This window comes from Pogoniulus pusillus, chromosome Z (genome assembly GCF_015220805.1).
Source record: "Pogoniulus pusillus isolate bPogPus1 chromosome Z, bPogPus1.pri, whole genome shotgun sequence".
NCBI classification, from domain to species: domain Eukaryota; kingdom Metazoa; phylum Chordata; class Aves; order Piciformes; family Lybiidae; genus Pogoniulus; species Pogoniulus pusillus.
This window is the reverse complement of record NC_087309.1, coordinates 13632420-13649600: the sequence shown is the minus strand read 5'-3', so window position 1 is coordinate 13649600 and position 17181 is coordinate 13632420. Positions and strand designations below refer to the sequence as shown.

The window sequence follows — 17181 nt, the reverse complement described above, 5'->3', positions numbered from 1 at the left end:
GGATGGTAGCATACAGCCAGATTGGGTGGGCAGAGTGCACACCTGGGAGGAGGAGGTGATGGGTTTGGGCAGCTGGGTTCTGAGTGAATGTGGAAAGAGGCCAGATTCTGCTTGGCATGTCCCACTGGTGGCTGGGCGCCGCGACGCCGAGCGCGGCACAGTGACCCCTCTTCTCCCCAATTGCAGATCCCCATCTGTTGTTCCGTCGCAGCCCAGCGCAGACACCTTCCCACCAACCGCCACCACCCCCACCTCATTGCTCCCCACCCCCTCGGGTTGAGTCTCTAATCTCTTCAATTTTGCACACGTTTGAGGACGTATCATGCTTCTCACCATCGCTTCGGAGGAGGACAGAGCTGCCGCCCTTCCCTGGGGAGCCGTGAAATCCTATCCCAGCCCAGAGCGAGGAGTCGCACTTGTCCCCGCCAGCCCAGCTCCCCTTTGCCCAGCAAGATGAAGTGAACCCAGGCACCCTGCCACAGCTGAGGACCCCGCTCATACAGCTAACCCCCCCCCACGCCAAAGACGTGCCTGCTGCCCCGCCACCTGCTCGGGTGATAGGGAGCGTATTGGTGCGCCGAGAAAAGGGGATATGAAACTGAGGGGGGGAATGGTGAGGGGAATGATGCTCCCAGCTGTGTACCCTTTACAGCAGAAGGCAGTCTCCCAAGAACCACTCTTGCTTCCCCAAGCTCACAATGGCATGGCGAAGCTGGAGGGGTGCATGGGTGGGGGGGGGGGGGTCTTCTGACCCTTCCTCTGAGGGGATGACGGTGGGAAGAACTGATGTCTTTCACAAGTGTGGTGGGGAGTAGGGAACTGGCAAGGTTCTAACAGAACAGAAGGAAATGAAACGCCAATAACACCCCCCCCCTGCACCTTGCCAAGCACCTGGGAGAGCTGTCCCTCCAGCGCCCCATCGGCAGCACCCTGCAGGAGCCTTCGCCACCCCCAAACCCATCCCCTCATCACCCCCAAACTTTACAGGGAAAATCACCCTTGTTGACATCTCTATCTCATTCTCCCAACAAAAGCAGAAGAGCTCTGCTGTTGCCTTTAGAGCTGGATCCCTGCAGACCTGTCCCTTGCTATCCCCTGTTGTTCCCCGGCTGTCCCCATGCCTGCTCTGCTCTCCTCCCCATCCTACCCCAAGCCCTGTTTTGTAAAGACACCTCCTCTTGCCCCTTGCCTGGACCCAAGCGCAGTATTTAATACCGTACGTCCTAGTATTCCCACTGTTGACATGCTGTATTTGAATTTTTTATAGATGTATATATATAAAAAAGGAAAAAAAGGAAAAAAAAAAAAGGAAAAAAAAAGGCAAAGAATTTAAAAAAAAAATAGAGGGGATAAAACAAACAAAAAAAAAAAAAAAACAAACAAAAAAACCCACACAGAGACAATGCACACACCACACACACACCACACACATGCACCAGGAGAGACGGTCTTCATTAAATGATCATTTCATGATGACTGGCAGCTCTGGGTTTTATTTCCCCGCTGGGTGGAGTGGGTGGGTTTGGCTGCTTGCTCCTTCCTGCACATGGAGCTGGCTCTGAGGAGAAAGACATGGGGATGGCAGTGGGGGACACACAGACATAGTGGAGACTTGGCTAGAGCTCGAGCTCACCGTATCGTGATCTGCTTTTATGATCAGGTTCCCTGCCTGGTGAATGTGGGGCAGGCTGTGGATGTAGTCTACCTGGACTGCAGCAAAGCCTTTGACACTGTCTGCCACAAGAAGCTCCTGGCCAAGCTGGCAGGTCATGGTTTGCACAGATTCACTCTGTGCTGGATCAAGAACTGGCTGGATGTCAGAGCCCAGAGAGTGGTGGTGAATGGTGCCACATCCAGTTGGCAGCTGGCACTTGTGGTGTGCCCCAGGGGTCAGTGCTGGGCCCAGTCCTGTTCAATATCTTTATTGATGATCTGGATGAGGGCATTGAGTCCAGCATCAGTAAGTTTGCAGATGACACCAAGCTAGCAGCAGGTGTGGATCTGTTGGAAGGTAGGAGAGCCTTGCAGAGGGACCGGGACAGGCTGGATGGGTGGGCAGAGATTTAACAAGGCCAAGTGCAGGGTTCTGCACTTTGACCACAACAACCCCAAGCAGCACCACAGGCTGGGGACTGAGTGGCTGGAGAGCAGCCAGGAGGAAAGGGACCTGGGGGTACTGGTAGATAGTAGCTGAAGATGAGGCAGCAGTGTGCCCAGGTGGCCAAGAGAACCAATGGCATCCTGGCCTGCATCAGGAACAGTGTGGCCAGTAGGACAAGGGAGGTTATTCTTGCCCTGTCCTCAGCACTGGTCAGGCCACACCTTGAGTCCTGTGTCCAGTTCTGGGCTCCTCAATTCAAGAGAGATGTTGAGGTGCTGGAATGTGTCCAGAGAAGGGCAACAAAGCTGGTGAGGGGCCTGGAACACAAACCCTGTGAGGAGAGGCTGAGGGAGCTGGGGGTGTTTAGCCTGGAGAAGAGGAGGCTCAGGGGGGACCTCATTGCTGTCTACAACTACCTGAAGGGACATTGTAGCCAGGTGGGGGTTGGTCTCTTCTCCCAGGCAACCAGCAATAGAACAAGGGGACACAGTCTCAAGTTGTGCCAGGAGAGGTATAGGCTGGATGTTAGGAGGAAGTTGTTGCCAGAGAGAGTGATTGGCATTAGAGTGGGCTGCCCAGGGAGGTGGTGGAGTCACCATCCCTGGAGGTCTTCAAGAAAAGCCTGGATGAGGCACTTAGTGCCATGGTCTAGTTGACTGGCTAGGGCTGGGTGCTAGGTTGGACTGGATGATCTTGTAGGTCTCTTCCAACCTGGTTGATTCTATGATTCTATGATTCTATGTCTCTGGGAGGGGATGGGGGACTCAAAAATGAGTCTTCAGGACATCCTGAAAAGGTGCAAGGAGTGTGCCTATCCTGGGAAACACCTGGTGATGTAAAGAGGTTGCCACCATTCCCTGTGACACCTGTGCTGTGTTGAGGAGGTGCCACATGTCATTGTTCATGTGGCCCTTGATTCTGCATGTCCCCAAATTCTGGCTGCACCCTGACAGCTCTTGGGCAGGCAGGAGGATGGAGACCTGCCTGTGGCTCGCTGCTGCCCAGAGGCTGGAGGTGGCACGTAGACCAAATTAATGCACTTTCCTTGTCTGGTTAATAATTTCACATTAGGAAAATGTCACTGGCCCAGATGCTGTGAATTAAACATGCATCAAGACAGGGTTCGCTGCCACCCACTGCCGGGGCAATGGGTGCAGCAAAGCACACTGTGTTGGGGTCTGGGCTCACCCCATGTGCCCTGCTTGTGTGTACCAACTGGAGCTGAGATATCTTTGAGAAAAAACCAACCTGTTATCAAATTGTGTGCCCAGTGTGCCAACAGGAGGGAAAGAAAGGAAGGAAGGCAGGCCAGAGGACAGGAAAGAAGGCAGGAAGCAAAGGAGGGAGGGGGAAAAGAAGGGGGGAAAGGAAGGAAGGCAGGCAGGAGCACAGGAAGGAAGGCAGGAAGAAAGGGGTGGGCAGGGGAAGGAAGGGAGGAAGAAGGAGGGGAGGAAGGGAGGAAGAATGAGGGGAGGAAGGAAGGGAGGGAGAGAGGGAAGGGAGGGAGAGAGGAAGGAAGGGAAGGGAAGGGAAGGGAAGGGAAGGGAAGGGAAGGGAAGGGAAGGGAAGGGAAGGGAAGGGAAGGGAAGGGAAGGGAAGGGAAGGGAAGGGAAGGGAAGGGAAGGGAAGGGAAGGGAAGGGAAGGGAAGGGAAGGGAAGGGAAGGGAAGGGAAGGGAAGGGAAGGGAAGGGAAGGGAAGGGAAGGGAAGGGAAGGGAAGGGAAGGGAAGGGAAGGGAAGGGAAGGGAAGGGAAGGGAAGGGAAGGGAAGGGAAGGGAAGGGAAGGGGAGAAGAAGAATGGGAAGGAGAGTGGGAGGAGGGGAGAACCAGGGAGGAAGCTGAGGAGGAGGTGAAGGAATCAGAGCCTCAGCTCTGCAAAGCCTGAAGGCAGCACTAAGCTGGTCACTAGCTCCAGCTGGGTACTTGCTGTGATTTCACCATTCTGGGGGGGGTTATTAGAGATTTCAGTCCCAAGCAGACCTACAACCAGCTTGGCTGTGCCAGCAGCAGCACTGTCCTGTACAATGCTTAGTTCTCTGCTTAATGTTCCATTACCAGAAAACATGACTCCATCATTTATTAATGTTTCATTAGTGTTAAAAACATCTGGTAATTAATTATGCACTAATTATGGATTCACAGTGCTAAAAGCTGGGATAATCTACCATAGCAGATGGCACTTCAGGGCAGGGAAAAGGGACAGCTCTTAGCACAGATGAAAATGTCAGGCCCAGCCCTTGCCTGGGGGAAGCATCCTAGATAGATCGCCTTTTCCATGCCTGATCCCAGAGGTGTGCTGTGTCAGGTTATTGAACAGAGAAGACCTGTCCTTCTCAAGCTGTTTCAGGGACCAAGGGAGCAGTGCTTCCACTGCCCAGAGCAGCTGTATGAGAAGCCATCTGAGAGCAGGGGCCCTGGGCACCCTCTGGCACCTAGAGCTAGCACTCAGCCTGCTGCTGGCTCTAGGATGCTGCGTGTCAGTCCGTCCACGTTGCCTGGCTGGATTTAATGGAAGTTCATAAAGCAAGGGGTGTCATAACAGCCCACTCATGAAGTGCCCCAGCAATATTATGTACAGATGTGCAGAGATGTTTCCAACTGGGGAAGGTCCCAGGGGGGTATCCCTGCCAAGCAGAAAATCCATCCACTTAAGCAAAATAAGTCCATACAGGAAGAAAGAAGGAATTACAGTGCTCAGAGAGACTTGAGCGTTGTATAACCTGAAATCCAATACATCAGCCAGACCCAACAGGTCCCTGCATCTTCCCAGCACATATGTAGCAGTGAATCCCACCTTAGGTGTTGTTTTCCACTTTTGCTGATGTGAGACCAGCCTTGCGCTGTGCTCCCCAGGCTCTGCAAGAGGGATCATGAGTGTGGCTGGATAGCAGGAGATATTTCCTGACCACGAGGCATCATAGGAAGCAAAAAGACCCTTAATTGAGTGATGGGCTGAACGCTGGAGCACTGCACCTCCTGCATCCTTCCCTAAAGCAGGTGCCAGCAGAGATCTCATCCTCCCCAACCCAAGAGTTAGAGAAGCTCCCTGCTCTCACACCAGCCTCCCAGGTGCCTGGAGCCCCCAGGTGATAATAAGCATTAATTTACAACAAATTATCCTGACAGGAATGAATCACAGAATTACAGAATTAACCACGTTGAAAAAGACCTTCAAGATCATTGAGTCCAACCTATCACCCAACACCTTCTAATTAACTAGACCACGGCACTAAGTGCCTCATCCAGTCTCCCTTTAAACACCTCCAGGGATGGTGACTCCACCGCCTCCCTGGGCAACCCATTCCAATGCCAATCACTCTCTCTGGGAAGAACTTCTAAACATCCAGCCTAAACCTGCCCTGGCACAGCTTGAGACTGTGTCCCCTTGTTCTGTCACTTGGTGCCTCTGAGAGGAGACCAACCCCCACCTGGCCACAACCTCCCTTCAGGTAGCTGTAGAAAGCAATAAGGTCTGCCCTTGAGCCTCCTCTTCTCCAGGTTGAACAACTTCAGCTCCCTCAGCTGCTCCTCGTAGGGCTGTGCTTCAGCTTCCTCACCATGGGCCATGGGAATTTGATGTGGCACCATGTTTTGCTGTATAAATGAGGAACAGTGGTCTCAGTGCTATGTTTCAGCTGCAGTGGGGCTTTAGTCCCACTGAGAGGACTAAAGTGAGGGGCACTGAGGCAGACAAGCATCAAGGCAGGCTTTGATGACAAGAAAGCATATTGATATCTGCACTGCTAGGCTCAAACAGGAGTTCATCCTGCTAAGTCAGGTGCACAGGGGCACACCTGGTCCTCAAGGGACAGATGTCCTTCTCCATCACAGCAGCAGGGAGAGGTGGGAGGTGGAAGTTAGCACAGTAGGGGCTGGTAGAAAAGCAGTCCCCAGGATGAGAGGGTGAAGAGCAGCATGTGCAAGGGGTGAGGGTGTATGTGATGTCAGATTGGCTTGGAGGAGCGCAGGCTCCCCTAATCCTCAATCTGTAATGGTGTCACATCCAGCAAAACACAAGAAGACACCCCAAACCATGGGGCATTGGTTCAGAAAAATATCTATATCTCCTGCACAGAGATATAGCACCCTTAGCAGCTTCTAGCCTTCCACCCAGGATTTTCTTCCCCAATGGCAAGAGGGAAAGCTCAGACACCAGGGGCTCAAGACAAGAAAAGGCTCCTGCCCGCTACCAGTGGTGCAGGGATGAGCCTGGGAGCTCTCAGGGATTCAGTCACCACAGCGCAGAGAAGAGCCAGATGGAGCTGCAGGTGGGTCCCTGTGTGTAATAAGAGACCCAGGCATTCCCACAATGCTGCAGGGCAAAGGCTTGTGGCAGCAGAAGGTGACAGATCAGGATTCAATGCCTGTTTGAGGAGCATCAGATTAGCGATTCTGTTGTTATGCCCAGTCTCTGCCCTAGCACTGTGTTCCTGGTCCTCAAGCACCTCTGTCTCATCCTCTCCCTTCCTCATCAGATCAGCTCTGACACCTCCTCACCCTAGCTGAACTCTATCTGGATGGGCAGCACCTGCCATAGCCTTCCCAGGTGAACATCTTCTACCCAGCACTATGACCTCCCTGCTCACCTCCAGTCCACTGTCTGCTCTGGCCAGGGTGACCCACACAGGCCATCTGCCCACAGCATCCCAAACCTCCCTGCATGCAGACACAGCAGATGACTGCAGCCCACCCAGCTCAGCTGCAGCATGGAGATCAGACCACACCAGAGTCCCCTAATAAGCAATTGACTCTTTTTTCCCTCCCTTTCAAGAAAAAGCCAAGCATTAATTTGGCTTCTGCCACTCTGTTTATCTAATAGCATTGCTGATTGATTGTCTTACTTATAAGCCAGATCCGGTGTCTGGGCTGCTCACAGAGACAGAGTGATTGATGGAAAGAAGACAGCCAGAGGGGGACTTAATGGAACTGTGTGGCTGAGCAGCAGAGTAGTGGCTTAGGCATGAAATGAAAGTGTCTCCCAGAAGTCTGGGCTCCTCTTCTTTCCTGCATGGTTCCCCGGGAAGCTGCTAAGTGCTGGGAGAGAGCAGCATGCTTCCTACGCCCTGCCAGGAGTGATCAGGGACTGTACTCATGTCTTCTCCAACAGCCTGGGGGAGGACAGGCCAAGGGGACATGGCCAAAAGGGACTTGGACTGCTTCCCACGAAGGCGTCGTACAGTCTCTGGGAAGGTTTTTCCCTTCCAGGATGGAAGGAGTGGTGTGAAGGTGTCAGACAGCCTGTCCCTTCCCAGCCCCTAGCCTATTGTCAGGATGCCTGTCTTGCAAGTTGAGAATCAGCCCATGCACAACCGGATGGTGCAGAGAAAACTCTTTCCTATGGGTGAAAATATGCCGCTCAGCAGGCTGGCAGCATCTTCCAGAGGTCTCCATTTTGTTCAAGGCTGAGTTGAGATGCTCCCATATCCCTAGAGTAGGTTTCCCTCTCCCTCAGGCCCACTGGGCACAAACCCCAACAACATCACCAACCTATGAGTGAATGACCCCATGGAGACAATCACTTCCATAAAGCACCAGCAAACAGGAAAGGAGCCACAGCCCCAGGAGGTGGCATGCCATTATTCAGGGTCGTGCTGGGGATGTGTGACAGCCTGGACATGTCTCAAACCTCCAGGCTGTGGACTTAGACCAAAGCATCCTGTCCTCCAGCCGCAGGGCTGGGACATGGTTAGGAGATGGCTGACAACTCCAAGTCCCCAAGAAGGCGTACAGCCCAGATCTGAGCCAGAACTAAATCCTCATCTTGTCCATAAAGATCAGTTTGGGAAGGAAAAACAACATAGTGGTTCAGTCAAAATATTTCATTGCTGTTTAATGGCCTTTATTTCATGTCTGATTGTAACAGATAATCTAATATAAGCCTAGAGCAAAGCCAGACACAGTTGTTTCATTATGAAGGACCCCATCAGCCAGCTTTGACATGGCCAGGCTCCACTCCCTTCCTTAGTTTTTTGTTTTCCTTACTTTTTTTTTTCCCCCCACATGTGAGAGAAGCCAAAGCAGCTTCATAAACACTGCTGTTCCAGTAGAATGAATGAAACCAGCTTGGGGATGGGTCTCTCGCTCTGGGCATATTGGTGTTCCCACTGCCAGTGCCTAACAAACTCTATCCAGTGTCCTATGGTACAGTTTTATTGCTTCCAGGAGAAACACTCCCCCACTCCCCGTCCTTAGAAAGTCCTCCTGGACCATCCAACAGACACAAGCAGGCTCCCTTTGGCTGTGGTGTCCCCAGACGTGGTGGTCCCTCTGTTGAGTGAGGACACTACTGCTTTATCATGCATTTGAGGCTGTGGGGGTAGGAGGGAACCAGGATGGGGCAGTTCTTGCAGGAAGTTAGAAGATGGAGAGGCCCCCCAGCAGCAGAAGCAGAAATGGCCTTTGATGTGGAAGCTCTTCTTTTGCGAACACAATGAGCTGCAGAGGGGTTTTATAAACATGGCTGTTGTTGCTCCATGCCTTTGGTGGGAACAGATGGTCCAAATGCTCTGGTCGGCCTCCCTCCCTTTCCCTCGCCCCCCCACCCCCCTACCCCCAGCAATAAGGCCCCAGCAAGTCCAGCACCGCTAAGGTTTTCCCAAGAGGTATCAATAAATAAATGTAATAACAACAAAGGGGCCCAAGCAGACCAGATTGGGTTACAAAGAGGCCTCAGCCCCCCCCTCCCCCTTTCCGGGTGAGAGTCATTGTGTGCAGGCACTCCAGATGATTCGGGAAGAGGCTGCTTCATCCCCACTGTCTGTGCGAAGCAGGGACAGGAATCTTCCTGCTGATAGAGGCAGGCATCTCCTGGAAGTCCCATCCTGTGGTCAGACATGGCAGCTGGTGGCTGCCTCCCAGGTCTGGCCACAGGACACTGTGGCTTCCAGCTCTCCATGGGCATCTCCTCCACCTCTGGAAGTCACCTGCTGCAAGCATCCCTTGGGACAGGCTCAGCCACTTCTTCCAAGAATTCCTGACCAAGCAGTTGTCCAGATTCTTTCCTAGCAGGACCCACTCAGCACAGGACAATCAGGAAATGGCATCTGGGCTTCACCTTGGTTCATATTGTGCCTCACTCTTGCCTGACACCAGACCAGGTAATCTTCTGGCATCTGAAAACCATTGGTGGCTCTGACCTGCTCCTCAGGGGCACAGTGGGGTTTTATGCAGGGCTAGGAGATAAGAGGCAGAACAGAGAAATCTGAAGACAGATACTCCTAAATGCTATCCATGATACTGCAGAGCAGGACAGCAGCTTCTCCAGGAAGGTTTGGAAGCAGCCATGGTATCTCACCAGGCTTTGCATGTTGGTAAAGTCATGCTATCGTGCTGTCAGGAGAGAAGGCTCTCCTTTGAAGAAGCAGAACACAGGCTCAGCAGAGCTTTCCAGGGACTCATCTACGAAGAAAGGGCTGAGCCTGGAGCAACCCCACAGGCAGCAACCAGGGGGAACTTTGATGATGTGCAGGAGGTGCTGAGCAGAGAGGGTTTGATCTAGAGAGGTAACTCCAAGCTCTGCCACCTCATCACTGCTCTCAGCAGGCTGCTAGCAGCCACTGTTAGACCCCCTCCCCAGCTGCTCTCCACAATTCAGAAGTGATCAGACACCATTTCTATCTGTGCAGGACTCCTGCAGCTGGGGATCAGGGGAACAAAATGTGTCTCACACATGCACATGCACTGCTGCCTCCCTCCTGAGCCTCCCTGGGAATCCACTCCTCCCTACAACCCCTCACCCATGAAAGCATTAAAATTCTCTGTATCATCCCATATAAACACGGATTTGAGGCCCTGTCAGTCACCAGACACGTCCCACAATCTGCACTAGCTCCAGACAGCTGGAGGGGTTTGCTAGAGGACCAGAATGACTTCACTCTGCCTCCCACAGACCAGAGGTTACCCAAAGCCTGGGGAGGGAAGACAGGGGCTGGGAGCACTCAGCCCCATCCTTGCCATGCTCCCACCACACGATGTCCAGGTGGAGGCTGGCCCAAAGAACGGCCCCAGACAGCAGCAGTGAAGCAAGCCCAGGATGTGGGGGCCATCCCCACAGGCACATGTGAGGCAGCTGGCCCAGGCTCCAGTGCCGGCAGAGTTTACGGAGGCTGACCCCTCGCAGCGAGTGCCTGGGGCAGGATAAATCCCACTCCATGCTGGAGTGCAGGTGCACAGGGCTGACAGAGATGGGCAGGGACTACAGATGCATGGGAGATCCGGCAAGGGGGAGCCGGGGCTGGCCTCGAGCTGTGTGCAGCTTTGGGTCTATCCCTGTGGTGGGAACAGTCTCTATCATTTGCTCTAAAGCCTGATCTGTTGACCTGTGGGTGCCCTTGCAAGGGCTACCTGAACACAGCCTACCATGGCAATGCCCACTGGTAAAGAAAGATCTACAGAATACCCCGGGATGCCCAGAGGAGACTCATGGCATCTGAGAGAAGAGCAGGTGACTGTTGATATCTCTTGGGTAACGCAAGTGTTTGAGTACCCAGAACCATAGCTGTGTGGCTCACTCCTGGTTTAGGTCCTACCAAGGACCTTTTGGCCACTGTGATGAAGGAAAGAGGCAAGATCTGGAAAGATCATCTAGTCCTTCTTCTTTCTGCCATCCAAGCTAGGCAGCATGAAACAAACTGTGCCAAGTGTCTCACGACAGCTTGCTAGTCCTGTCCACAGCCATGGGTGCTCCTGCCCCATGCTCTCCTCAAACACTGGGAGACAGTTGAGACCTGCACTGGGAAGGACATCCAGGATCAGACACAACTCACAATCCTGCAAGAACCATCTCTGGCAGTGAGTTCTGCTGGAGTTTGGCCATAGGAACCACCGTGCACAGGCCTGGCAGGGAGCTTTGCAGAAGCAATAGGGATTCCAGCCCACAGCCCATCTCCCCCATTCATTTCATGGAGAACTGTTCAGAATCCATGCCTCAGCAGCCAAGCAGGGGGTTGGGAGCCTGTCTCTGAGTGAATTATAATAATTTTGTTTTAATTAAAATAACTCAAAGCAGGTGGCTGAACGTGAAGGTGGATAAATGCCCAGCAGAGCACCTAGACAAGGCCAAGTGCAAGCCTGGTTTTGGTCTCTTTGATGTCAGAGCATCTTCGTGCTCTCAGTGGGTTTTGGGCTCCAACTCTCTGTGCGTGCCTTCTACCAATACTGTGGTAATTTATAGACATGCAAGGCTATCCAGGAAGCATCCCTGTGAACCTCCAGCATCAACCTAGTCCATCTGGCCAGGTCATGTTTGCCTCCTGTGAATAGCTCAGTAGGAGCACTGTGCAGCACAAATCACACCCAAGGGCAAATCACAGAATCGCAGAACATCAGGGATTGGAAGGGACCTTGAAAGATCCTCTAGTTCAAAACCTTTGCCAGAGCAGGATCACCTAGAGTGGGTCACACAGGAACACATAGAGGTGGGTTCTGAATGTCCCCAGAGATGGAGACTCCACAAACTCTGCGAGCAGCCTGTTCCAGTGGTTTGTCATCCTCACAGTGAAAAAGTTTTCCCTTATGTTCACATGGAACCTCCTATGCCCCAGCTTGCACCCATTGCCCCTGTTGCCCCTTGTCCTGTCATTGGACTGAGACATCACTGAGAAAGCCTGGCTCTGTCCTCCTGACACTTGCTCTTCATGTATTTATAAACATTAATGAGGTCACCCCTCAAATTCCTATTCTCCAAGCTAAGGAGACCTAGCACCCTCAGACTTCCCTCATAAGGAAGATGTTCCACTCCCTTAATCATCTTTGTGGCTCTGCACTGGACTCTCTCAAGCAGTTCTATGTCCTTCCTGAACTGAAGGGCCCAGAATTGGACCAAATATTCCAGATGTGGCCTCACCAAAGCAGAATAGAGGCAGAGGATAACCTCTTTCAACCTACCAACTACACCTCTTCTAATGTACCTCAGAAAACTATTTGCCTTTCTGGCCACATGGGCACATTTTGGCTCATGGTCACCCTTTCATCCACTGGGACTGCAGGTCACTCCCCTTTGAGCTGTTCTTCAACAGGTCAGTCCCCAGCCTATACTGGTACACAGAGTGGTTCTTTCCCAGTTGCAAATGCTAACACTTGGTGTCCAAATCATGTTTACAGACCTGCTATATCCTTCAGGCATGAGCGTCTCTTGCTGCATACTACTTACCACACCTAATGGGCAACCCATTGACTAACAAATGTGTGCACCCTTTAATTACAGCCTCGTGAATCCACTTAATGCTGTTTTGTTAGACAGCTCATCTATTCGAGGAGCTGGAGCAGTACTTGCTCAGCTCAGCAGCCTTAATCTCTGGATTTTCAGGGCTCTAATATTCACTCTGATCTGTTCATAAGTTATTCATAGGGAGTGGGAAATGCCTCACAAGAGAACTCACTCCAAATTGCAAGTGCTTCTGAGGCATCTTGCAATCTGCTTGCAGAGGGAAAGGAGGGGAAAGTAATGAATAAATGATTGTTTACAAATTATTTACTTGTCTCCACTAATTTCTGCACTGTTTATCTGTCAGGAGTCTGAAGTCAGAAACAGTCAGAGAAGACTTTCTCCTGGCACATCAGTGTCTGGAAATTGTGAAACATAAGACAAAGAAGGCCAGTGCAGTGGAAAAGTAAGGAGCTGATTTTGACTGCCTAAATTGGCCATTAAGTGCAGTCTTGCTTGGTCTTCACAGTCAGGAAGGGATTATCATGGATAAAATCTCAGCATAGCAGGACCAGGTAGCTCCTCCAGCTGCTTCTGCTCAGCCAGCCAGCACCATCCCTTTCCAACAGATTATAACCTGTTTTCAAAGTGTATTTCAAAGACATCTGGACAGATAGACAGCAGCCTACAGACACACCACCGTGTAGTGCACGTTCCCAATATCTGGCAGTGGGTAGCAGCAACAGTAGTGCAGGGCTGTCTCTTTTGTTTCAGCCCACCAAGACACACAGAGTCAAATCCAGGATCATCAAGGCTTAGTGAGGCTCACAAAGTCCTCAAGAATACTGTGCTCTAAAGAAGATGACCAGGCCTTGCTAGGAGTCCTCTCTCTGCTCCCAAAGGCTTTGTAAGGAAGACCAGAAGAAGATCTCTCCTATAAGCTATTCAGCATCAAGACAGGGCAGGAAGGCTGACCTCTTGAGACATCATCAACAATGCTGGGTCTGCAAACGCAGGGAAAGTGACGTTAACAGCCCGCAGCATGTTGCCCAAAAGTGCAAATGGGAACTCTGCCTGGGTCACCCCAGCAGACAAAATCTACCTGAGGCTGGCAGCAGAATGAGCCTGTCCTACTTAAGACCACTTCAGATTTATCAATCCCATCTCAAGCTTATCTCCTGCAATAAATCAGAGACATAAAATCACAGAGGATAGGGATGGAAAGCAAAAAAGTTAATACACAGATGTCCTTGAGGAAGGGAAGAGATGATCTGGCAACGTCAAGAAAGCAGAACAGGCTGGGAACTGGTCAGTTGTAGCTGGGCTGATGTCTCCTGCAGACCTCCCTACAGTTTGTTCCTCTCCTGTTGCTCAAGCATTTGTGAATTACCTCCAGTTGAGTGCTTAGATCCTGGTCCAGGCTGGAGCATCATCCTGGGCAGACATGGTTCCAGAGGGAGACACAAGATGACTGTAGGTTGGAGGGGGATGTGCAGATTGTGAAAACACCTGCCAAAGCTTGAACTTGGACTGCCATCAACTGCTGGCAAAGCTCATGCAACGACTCAGGGCTTGGATAATGCAGATAGCCAGCATGTGGCAGACTCACCCTGCAGGACAGTGACTGCAGGAAGCAGAGGGACACGATGTGTAAGTTACTAACTAGGTGTACAGAAAGGGCAGGTGGAGGGCAGATTATCCTGCTGCAGCTTGCTGCACACACACGCAGAGCAGGACAAAGGGTAATGGTTTAAAACTAAAAGAGGGTATATTCAAACTAGATCTAAGGAAAGCTTTTTTTCACAGTGAGGCTGTTGAAACACTGGCCCAGGCTACCCAAGGGGTTGGCAGAAGTGCCAAGTCTGTAGACCCTCAAGGTCAGGTTGGACAGGGTTCTGAGAAATCTGATGGGGGGATGCATGGTTGGAAAGCTGCAACTTGAAAAAGGGCCTGGGGTTATTGGCTGATAGTTGACTAAATATGAGTCAGCAGTGTGCCCAGGTGGCCAAGAAAGCCAATGTCATCCTGGCTTGTATTAGAAACACAGTGGCCAGCAGGAAAAGGGAGGTGATCATCCACCTGTATTCAGCACTGGTGAGGCCACACCTTGAGCACTGTGTTCATTTCTGGGCCACTCACTGTAGGAAGGACATCAAGGTACTGGAGTATGTCCAGGGAAAGGCAACAAAGCTGGTGAAGGGCCTGGAGCTAATGGCCTACGAGGAGCATCTCAGGGAGCTGGGTTTGTTCTATCTGGAGAAGAGGAGGCTGAGAGGAGACATCACTGCTCTCTACAGCTACCCAAAGGGAGGTTGGAGCAAGAAGTGGGGCAGCCTCTTCTCCTTAGTGGCAAAGAGACAGGACTAGAGGAAATGGATGCAAGCTGCACCATGGAATTTATAGGGTGGATATTAGGAAATATTTATTCACTGAAAGGGTTACCAAACATTGGAATGGTTTGTCCTGGGCAGTAGTGTAGTCATCATCCCCAGAGGTGTTCAAGCAGCGTGTGGAGCTGGTGCTTAGGGACACAGCTTAGTGAAGACCCTGCTGTGCTGGGTCAAAGTTGGACTACCTGATCTTGAAGGCCTGTTCCAACCAAAGATACTCTGTGATTCTGTGATCAAATTGAAGATGCTCCTGCTGACTGAAGACAGGCTGGACTAAGTGACTTTTAAAGAACCCTTCCACACCAAATCATTCAGTGATTCTGCAATTAGCTATCACAAAAAAAAAGGTGTATGAGGTGGATAGACTCATGCCAGCAAGACCCACACCCAGGCTGTCTCCAGTGTTCACATCTGCCTGTGCTACGTCCATACCCTGAGGACAGACTATGCTGTCCAAGCTCATAGGCTGCAGGAAGGTAAGCAGGGTGCAGGTATACCAAGAATGGAGGTGGAATTTGGGGTGCCCAATGTTCTCACCAGTAACCTGAAGAAAGAAAGATGTCTGCAGGCTGTGAAACTCCTTTGGGGCCTCGTCTCCTCCACCATCCTCCCAGGTCACAGCCACTCTTCATTCCCTCCCACCAGCCCTCACGCCTCCGTGTCCCAAAATGCTTGGCACCGACCCTGCTCCCTGAAGCCTTCCAGCTCATTGTTCTCTGCAAACAGCCTGTAAATCATCCTTGTACACACATCTCCCTTATCCTTGAAGAGATGGAAATTATCCCCATGGCTCAGCTGTCAGAGAGACCTCCAGCTGCCAGATGTCCCAGCATGAACTAATTGCTGTGGTCCTCAGTGAGGGTGCAAAAAGCTGGGTGCTCTGGTCAGGAAGCAGAGAGGCAAGAAGGGACTGCAGAAAGGAATTGCAGGTTAGGAGTCTCACATACGCTCTGGCTGGTGGGAGAGCTCTGCAGCATCCAGAGCAACAAGCAGCAGCCAGATGATTCAATATTGCCTTTACCTCTGAAAGTTGCTGGCACGTCCATCAGAGATGCTGGCAGAAACACATGCAACGTGGGCAGAACCTCTTTTCAGTGGCCTGAGGAAATGGTACAGCCAAGGAGAGAAGGGGGGAGAAGGACATGGAAATGCTTATAGGTCTCTCAGCCACCATGTGGATCTAGTGGGGAATCTTCTGGGTGTCATCTCAAGGAATATGGAAGAAAATAAAGTTATGATAAGTAGTTAACATGGATTCACCAAGTGGAAGGCATGTTTGACTAATCTGAGAGCATTCTACAAGGGCATCACTGAATGGATAGATGGGGGGGGAGGAGCAGGCAGAGTCCACCCTGACTTCAGGAAGGCTTTCCACAGGCAAAGTTTGGAAGCATGGGCTAGAGGAGTAGACAGAGTAGACAGAGGGGTTGACTGACAACATGCTGAACGATAGAGCTCAGTGGGCATTGGTGAGTGGCATAGCTGGAGACCAGTAAGACGTGGTGACCCTGAGGGGTCAGTACTGGGTCCAGTTCTGGTCAATATATTCATCAGTCACTCAGATAAAGGAGCAGAGCATAACATCAGCAAGTTTGCTGGTGATCCAAGGCTAGGAGAGGTAGCGGGCACACCAGAGGGCTGTGCTGCCATCTAGCATGACCTGGACAGGCTGGAGAGTTGGACAGAGAGTAACCTCACAGAGTTCAGCAAGGGCAAGTGCAGAGTCACAGTATCACAGTATCACAGTATCATCAGGGTTGGAAGAGACCTCACAGATCATCGAGTCCAACCCTTTACCACAGTGCCCAAGGCTAGACCATGGCACCAAGTGCCACGTCCAATCCTGCCCCGAACAGCCCCAGGGACGGCGACTCCACCACCTCCCCGGGCAGCCCATTCCAGTGCCCAATGACTCTCTCAGTGAAGAACTTTCTCCTCACCTCCAGCCTAAATCTCCCCTGGTGCAGCCTGAGGCTGTGTCCTCTCCTTCTGGTGCTGGCCACCTGAGAGAAGAGAGCAACCTCCTCCTGGCCACAACCACCTTCAGGTAGTTGTAGAAAGCAATAAGGTCACCCCTGAGCCTCCTCTTCTCCAGGCTAACCAATCCCAGCTCCCTCAGCCTCTCCTCGTAGGGCTGTGCTCAAGGCCTCTCCCCAGCCTCGTCGCCCTTCTCTGGACATGCTCAAGCATCTCAATGTCCTTCCTAAACTTGGGGGCCCAGAACTGAACACAGCACTCAAGGTGTGGTCTAACCAGTGCAGAGTACAGGGCCAGAATGACCTCCCTGCTCCTGCTGACCACACCATTCCTGATGCAGGCCAGTGTGCCACTGGCTCTCTTGGCCACCTGGGCACACTGCTGGCTCATGTTCAGTCCTGCATATGGGGAGGAACAACCCCATGTATCAGTACAAGCTGGGGACGGACTTGCTAGAAAGAAGCTCTGTGGAAAAAAGAGATGTGAGTCCTGGTGTACAACAGGATGGCCGTGAGCCAGCAATGTGCCTTTGTAGCTAAGAAGGCTTCCTGGGATGCATTACAAAGAGTG

General features: G+C 51.8%; 1 protein-coding gene across 30 annotated transcripts in view; it reads left to right on the top strand.

Moving 5' to 3' along the window:
- Positions 1–1473, top strand: part of CNTFR (ciliary neurotrophic factor receptor) — a 274938-nt gene extending 273465 nt beyond the window's left edge. For all 30 annotated transcript variants that reach the window (XM_064140049.1, XM_064140050.1, XM_064140044.1 and 27 more), the window contains one exon: positions 187–1473. In XM_064140049.1, coding sequence (XP_063996119.1) covers position 187 — 1 coding nt within the window. In that variant the 3' untranslated portion in view covers positions 188–1473. The remainder of the gene's footprint in view (positions 1–186) is intronic.
- Positions 1474–17181: the final 15708 nt, after the last annotated feature.